This window comes from Phaseolus vulgaris, chromosome 7 (assembly GCF_000499845.2).
Source record: "Phaseolus vulgaris cultivar G19833 chromosome 7, P. vulgaris v2.0, whole genome shotgun sequence".
Classification (NCBI taxonomy): Eukaryota; Viridiplantae; Streptophyta; class Magnoliopsida; order Fabales; family Fabaceae; genus Phaseolus; species Phaseolus vulgaris.
The window spans coordinates 2,256,298-2,264,055 of record NC_023753.2 but is presented as its reverse complement, the minus strand read 5'-3'; the positions used below and the strand labels follow the sequence as shown (position 1 = coordinate 2,264,055).

Sequence of the window (7,758 nt, the reverse complement as noted above, 5' to 3'; positions counted from 1 at the left end):
AGATGACACATACATTGGTACTCAATTTTATGAGTGAACCCCACCACTTATTACAAGTGTCTGCTCTTGGAGATATGCAAAAACAAGTAGCATTTTTCACTGTCTTTAGAGATTGTTATTTATACTTTGCAAGTGTCACTCCATCACAAGATTTGACTTCACTATTCGTTACTTTTTTCATTCAGGGTTCAAACAGAACAAATCATCATTTACACGAACATAGATATTCAGAAACAAAAAGAGGGAAAAATGAAACGCACTATGTCCAAAATACACTCACAACACAACATCCAAGATACAATATTGCCTTAGTGAAATTACAACTTTTTGCAACTTCTGAATAAATCTGAAACAGGGGAACATTAATACCATCTCCTGCATTTTCTATTCAAATATATGCTATTTTAAGAGGTTCATATTTAATGACGTTACACTTGGTACTAATCTCTAACTCTGAGACTATTATGTATACTTCCTATGAATCAGTATAGCATAAGAATCTTCAATTTTTTTTTCAATGATATGCCATTCCACAATAAAAGAACTTGAGATGCATGCCTTCTATTGTCAACACTGTCACATAGCATCCATGTTCCATAAAGTAGTGTCCTCCATGCTGTCTAACATCCATCCATTTCCTGCGGTCTGAAAATCAAACTGTGGGAAGTCGTAAGTTCCGAAGGCTGAAAGGGGATCCATGTTAAGGGCTTCCATGCCATAGTTATTGGTATCAGCATAACAATTGTCCTGGATTGGATAGCTGTAAACATTGTTCTCAAGCACATTTGGAGGACTTTTGGGGTGTTCAGAAATTTCAAGTAGCTGTGAAAATGGGAAGGAATCTGGGGATGGATTGATGGGGTTGGACATGGTACTAAAATGATTTGCACCATCCATAATAAATTCCCTTTGTGGAGGAGATGATGAAAACATAGAGGGAATATTGAAGCTGCTTGACGTTGAACTCATAGAAGCTTCTCCAGAATTCCCCAAATTCATCATGCTTGTCATGGAAGAGTGAGGGCTTGGAGAATTGTTCTGTTCCATCTTTTGGAGCAACCTTGGCATCCAAAAACACTTCACAGCATCAATGAATCTCTTGCTTCCAGACTCAATGTTAAGTTGGCGTGCCTGCTTCTGTACCCTTGTTCTCCAATAATTCTTGATCTCATTGTCTGTTCTTCCTGGCAGATGCTGAGCAATCTTTGACCACCTGCCCCCAATGAACAACAAAAGCATGTCAAACTCATCGTGATTTGTTGAACAAGGCTAATTTTTGAGTGCATAATTACTCATTTTAGACAGATCATTGGTTAGTGGTTACCTGTTACCCCACTTGGAGTGGAGTTCAAGGATCAAGAGTTGCTCCTGTGGAGTGAGGTTCCCTCTCTTAATGTCTGGTTTCAAATAATTCAGCCATCTGAGTCTGCAGCTTTTTCCAGTCCTCTTCAATCCTGAGATTTTGGATTGGAATAATGTTAGAAAGGTATAAAACAGTTAGAAGTGAAGGAACTTATTCCTCTAACTTTAAACCGTACGTGGAATCTGTACCTGCACTCTTGGCTAACATATTCCACCGACCTTCACCATGACGAGCAATATAGTGAATGAGTAGGCTATCTTCTTCAAGAGTCCAAGGTCCTCTTCTCAGCTCACTCTCTTCCTCATTAGAACTCAAATCTCTCTTTGCAATTGTGGACATGGTTAGTTTCTGTTTTTGTGGCTTCAAGACAGAAAAAGAACTGGTACACAAATTTTACGGATGGTTTTGAATTTGATATTGCTCAGAAGAAAGTTTAAGCTAATACCAGCAGAAGCAAGCAAATTAGAAATGAGTTTTGGTGAGTGTTTCTACATCATCATCATGGGGCTACATATATATACTCCCCACGGAATTTTGTTAAATGGGTTTGGTAGACTAGGGAACAAGAGGCTATACGTTAGCTCTTGGAATAACTGAAATTGTGAGTGATTATATTATTATGCCCTTTTTCAAAATAGGTCCCACCCATACTATTCCTTAGTTATGCCAAACACCCTGAACAAAGACACTAAATTCCAAGTGTTAACAAAACAAAACACCCTCATCTCTTCATTGCACCATTATCTCCTACTAAACAAACATCAAAGAATCCAAAAAACAGTTAATAAAAGAGGGAATATATTAAGGTTACTCTGTTAACTGAGGAAGTTAATTAACTAACTTAAGAGCTGTGCAAATCAATAACTTTCTTCTACTCTCAGCCAGGACAAGATTTTGGATTGATCCTGCAAAAATTAGCTGCGGAATAATTTGATTATAAAACAAGGTTTTTTTTTTCCATGCACCTTTTTGCTGTAAGAATCGATTCAGGCTTGCAGAATCCAAGAGAAACACGCCAAAGATTCTTTCTTAAGTATACATGTATCCCATGTTAATGAGTAAAGAAAATCTCCATATACTAATTAGAGTCCGTTATATTATTTTTTAACTTTTAGAGAATCCAGTATCCATCTGTGGTAAATCTGAACGTGAAACCAATGTTGTAGAGAAAAAAATACGTTTTCAAGAAAGGGAAATTTAACCTACATGTAACGTCATGCCTTTATTCCATTCTAGGGTAATACTTTATACAGCAGTAGAAGAACCAAAAATTCGAGTCACAGTTTCTCTTCGCCATTAGATTCTCCTCTCAATCTACACACAGTTACGTTATACCACTCTATACAATGATTGTATTTTTCTGATTCTGCTAGAGTTCTCTCTCAAAAGTTGTCCTTTGCATCATTGTGCAAGTGGTCTTCATCACTTTTTTTGTAATCACAGTTGTATTACCATGCTTGTTTTTTTCCTGCAGAAAAAAGACTCTTTATAAAAGTACCTTTCCCTTAGCATTGTGTACTTGCCTACTACGTATTTCACTTTGAGTCTCCAACTATATTGCCCTCTGAGGAGGTAAACCGTCACCACTTAATACAATTTCTTTAGATTAATAAAAACTCATTATTGATATTATTAAGAAATTAATAAAAACTCATTATTGATATTATTGGAAATGTGAGGTGGACTAAAAATTAAGACATTTTATAGTATATAAGTGAGTGTAAATCTCCGATTTATGAGGTTGAGTTAATCTTAAAGTTCATCTTCTTAACATGTTATCAGAGTTATTTATAACATATCCTACCGATTGTATGTTGAACTTATCAGACCACCTGCTATCAGACCGTTATTAAACTACTCATAAAAATAGTCTCATGCACGAGTTGACAACCTTTGGGAATGTGTTGTTGAAGATCCTACATCGACTAAAGATTAAGACATTTCATAATATATATATAAATGAATACAAAACTCATCTTATAATTCGGTTTAACCTTATAAGCCAGTTTAACTTATAAGCTGTTTAACTGGTATAACTTTTAAAATAATTAATACTTGTATGAAAGTTTACAAAAACAATTGTTGATATAATTTTTAATAATTACAGTAAATTAACAAATATATTCTGCATTACATTTTATAATTGAACAATAACATAGTAATTTTTTATATTATCTGTGCATGTAATTAATATTTATTTTAATAAAATAAATATAATGCATCTATATAATAAATGGTTGAAGGAGTTTTTACGTGTTTCTCTTAACATTTTAGGTTAGTCTCTGAGGTATCCCAAACTTCAATGGAGGAAAAAAAGTCACTTCGAATTGAACTCTGTTGTTTAAGTACATAAGAATTTACCATAGGATTTTGTGGCTTAGGTAGATTGAACAGCTCTATATGCCTTTAATGTGGGTTGAAATAGGATAATCATGTTGTTCTTGAAGATAAGGTAAGGTCATTATCTTTAGGTGGCTAAGTAGGTGTTTTGAATTGGCCCCTAGCTGATGAAGAGGTTGTTTTGGATCTTTCCAGACCTATAGGCATTTCGTGACCTAGATCATGGAGCAATAACACTTTGTTGACCAAACGAATTGTAGAAAATCTCTCCAGATAAATTATTTGAGCATTACATTTCTGATACAGAGCTGCATAATATCATTCAGGTGGTGTTACTTTGCAATTATAATTTTAAAGTTTTCTGCAATAATCGAAACTACTATTTTACTACAAAATTTCATAGTATTTTAAAAAGAATTGTGAGTTTAATCAGAAAGCAGTGGTGCAAGTTTATGAATAGATTCAGATGTAACAGTCTCTTATGACAGCTCATGATTTGAATGTGTACAGAAAAGTGTATTTAGATTTAATGATGAACAGTGTTTGATCTAGAGAAGAATATGTGTATGTTAATATGAAAACACAGAAAGAAAAGGTGTCTCTGAGAATTGAAGATGAGGTGTGTTTTGCAAGTATTTCTATGCAAGTAACGTGTTTGACTGAGGAAAAGAAAAGGGAAGTGAAAAGAAGATGACAGTGTAGAGATACATACAATGTAAGAGGAAGAGGAGCGGCGGGGAAGAAGCACGTCAGCAACTAAATGTCGGTTTGGTGAGAAAGTGGGGACACTGCGTTTGTCTCAGTCAGCCACCAGCTGTTTCCTTTGTTCTCTTTCTCTGTTTTTTTCTTCCCATCAAAGCCACGCATCGTCCCGTGCTCCTCTGAACTACTCCATATAAACACATGCAGCAATTTCGATCAAATCCACGTTTCTGAAATAAAAGTTTTTTAACTTCATTACATTAACCACCGTATATATACACGTGTGATCTTTATGTTATATATGGGGATATTTAGGAATGTAGTTGGTGAAAAGATGTACATGCACTATAAACCTAAAAAAAAAACTAATTTCTCATATCTAAAATCATTTTTATTATCAGTGCAAAATTAAACCATACATGCTCATAAAGGGTTTAACAGGATATTGTTCTTGTGAAGTAAGTATGATTAAAATCTCATAAATATCATTTGTGTAAATAGTTAGCAAAGTAGGAAACAACAGGGTAGTAGCATAGCATCTATTGCTGTTTTGTTAGCATAGGAGATTTGTTTCAACAATGTCAAAAGCATGTGCTTAGTGAATTGCAAAAGCATATCAAGCTCAATCTCTTCTTGTAAAAAATCTATTAAAAAGTAAATTTTAAGTCTAACTCAATCTTATAAAATTAACTTATAAGGTGAAGTTTGTACTTACTTATAAAGAATGAAATGTTTTATCTGTAATTGATGTGGAATCTCCAACAAAATCACAATGTGATGGAGACTGCATCAAATCAAATGTACAAAACACGAAAAGTTGAGTTCCAATAATAAGATTGTTTAAAAATCAACATATTATTTTCGGTCAAGTTGATCTACAAATGCATAATCCTAAAGGAGAAGAAGATTCATAGATAGATGATGTTGTAATTTAGGTATGGAGGATCAAGAGGTTATGTATACACACATTTCAAGTATTATAAGATTCTTAAAATTTTGATATAATGTGATTCCATAATTCTTTACATGATATATATGTTTGAAGGTATATTATATAAGACGTGTTGGTACAATATGTTTATAGGTTGAAACACTCTAAAGACTCAATTTAATTAATTTATTATTACTAATTTTAAAAAAAGAACCTTACACATACTCAGAAATTTCGTTTCTCTAAGTTAAATTTTTTTATGTTAAGAAATAAAGAAGATCAATTAAATTTTAATGGATCAAGAAAGGATAAAGAACTTATTTAAAACATACAACAATGGAGTCTTTAGAAGCACCCCATTATAAAATTAAAGTGTACTATTAATGTGAATTTTGATATATATGATCGATTATAATTAGATAACAGCATAAATGTACTTTCCATTAATAACTGCTCAAACTATTTTATCCTGTGAACAAAATTAGAGAAAGAAAAGATAACAGGGGATCCTTTTACGCTCATTGTGTGGATGAAACAAGTGTCATTTCCTATTGGAGATTCCGAGTAAATAGAAGACCAGAAAGTGAAATATTATCTTTTTAACTCTTTATTTTATGGACTTATCCTTTTTTTTGTATTTTTATCTTTTTCTTTTCTTTTCTTGGTCTGAGTATATTTTTGTTTAGAATCTATGAGAGAAATGAGGGTTTGCAGAAAATCAAAGTTGTAAATAAATAAATGTGGATATATATTTTTGAATAAGAATCAACATGTGAAATATATAAAACACAAGATAAGCATCATCACTGTTAATTTTCTGAATAAACGTTCCAATTAGCCATATGACCTAGTTTTAAAATAAAGCCTAACTTTTGTAATGCAAATATTTATTTGGACATAAAGATTCTATTATCGTTATTTGAAATAAAAAATCTAAAATATAATATATATATATATATAATATATATATATATATTTAATATATATATATATATATATATGTGTGTGTATATAATGAACATAATTACTCATATAAGTCTAAAAAATAAAAAAATATATGTTTATAATCAAAAGTTATACGTAAATTCGTTAAAAAAACTACATCAAACTATACATCTCTACAACGAGTTTCTAGACAATTCAGCACCAATATAACACAATTAAAAAAAAAAAACCTTATCAAAGACAAAACAAAAAACATCTAAACAATTACAACAGTTAATAACTTTTAAAATACTCTACATCTGAGTTAATCATTATAAAAAATAATTTAGAATATAAAGTATTTATTAGTTAAAATTTTAATAACTAATATTAAATATCAATTTAAAAATTATTTTATAAATTTTTATTAATAAAAAAACTATTTTAAATATAAATATTTTTTAGTTTATACAATAATATACAAATTAATTAATTATTTTTTTTATCTAAAATTAATTATTATTTAATGATTATTTTTCATACATATTCACTAGTTGCTACCTATTTAAGATTATAAAAGCACCTCGAATTTAGTTAAGAAAGTTATTGTCCAAAATATTACCAAATTAATAACAACCAATTACACCAATAACAATTACAAACTTCTACTGTTATGGTTAAGACACAAAATGTCTAAACTCAAATAAAACTAAGTTTATTTGAACGGATTCAACATCAGTTTTTGAAATACATAAATAAGTGTCTAATGAAGATACTAGTTAAATCAAAGAAAGAATTCAAATGAAGATACTAGTTAAATCAAAGATGAAAATTCATAGAATTTTCTCTACAGTATCAAAGATGAAAATTCATGCTTCAAATGATCATAGTCAAAACCTATATAAGAAAATGAGAAACCAGAGAAAAATACTATACATTTTTATAAGTTCACAACTCATGTTTCTTTTGTTACGGTCCGTTTTGCTGATAAAAAAAAAGTTTGTTTGTTTCCGAAACAGAAAAAAAAGGTTTTTATTCTGCATAAAGAAAATACAATAATCAAGAAAATAAAGTGTGAGAATCAGGAAAAATGAAAATCTTTTTAAGTTTTAAATTTTCTTCATATTTTAGAAGGGATTTGCAAATATATATATATATATATATATATATATATATATTTATAATTAATTAATTATAATTTACTTTATTATCCTTTTTTATTTTAATCTCAAATTATAATAATTTTTATGTAAACTAAAATTACAATCTAAACATAATAAATATAAATAAAATTATAAAAATAATAATTATTAAAAAATAATATAATATTTTAATTAAAAAAGATTATAATCTAAAAAAATCAAACAAATTCATTTTTCAATAATTTTTAAATTTAAGGATAAATTTGTAAATTTAAATTTTATCAATTAAAAAAATATAATTTCAATCACATCCATCATATCACTCACAAATTTTCATAAATTTTCTTTACACTTTT

General features: G+C 29.9%; 1 protein-coding gene across 1 annotated transcript; it reads right to left on the bottom strand.

Moving 5' to 3' along the window:
- Positions 1–264: 264 nt before the first annotated feature.
- Positions 265–1,853, bottom strand: LOC137829768 (MYB-like transcription factor EOBII). The gene is made up of 3 exons (XM_068636670.1): positions 1,552–1,853; positions 1,325–1,454; positions 265–1,213 (listed from the first exon to the last, which is right to left on the bottom strand). The coding sequence occupies exons 1-3, from the start codon at positions 1,700–1,702 to the stop codon at positions 577–579; spliced, it is 918 nt and encodes a 305-aa protein (XP_068492771.1). The 5' UTR covers positions 1,703–1,853; the 3' UTR covers positions 265–576.
- Positions 1,854–7,758: the final 5,905 nt, after the last annotated feature.

Bases quoted from the DNA above. Each gene is read 5' to 3' on its own strand.
- LOC137829768 (XM_068636670.1), bottom strand. From the start codon at position 1,702: ATGTCCACAATTGCAAAGAGAGATTTGAGTTCTAATGAGGAAGAGAGT. The intron at 1,455-1,551 runs GTACAGATTCCA...CCAAAATCTCAG, and splicing joins TATGTTAGCCAAGAGTGCAG to GATTGAAGAGGACTGGAAAA. The intron at 1,214-1,324 runs GTAACCACTAAC...CATTGGGGGCAG, and splicing joins CACTCCAAGTGGGGTAACAG to GTGGTCAAAGATTGCTCAGC.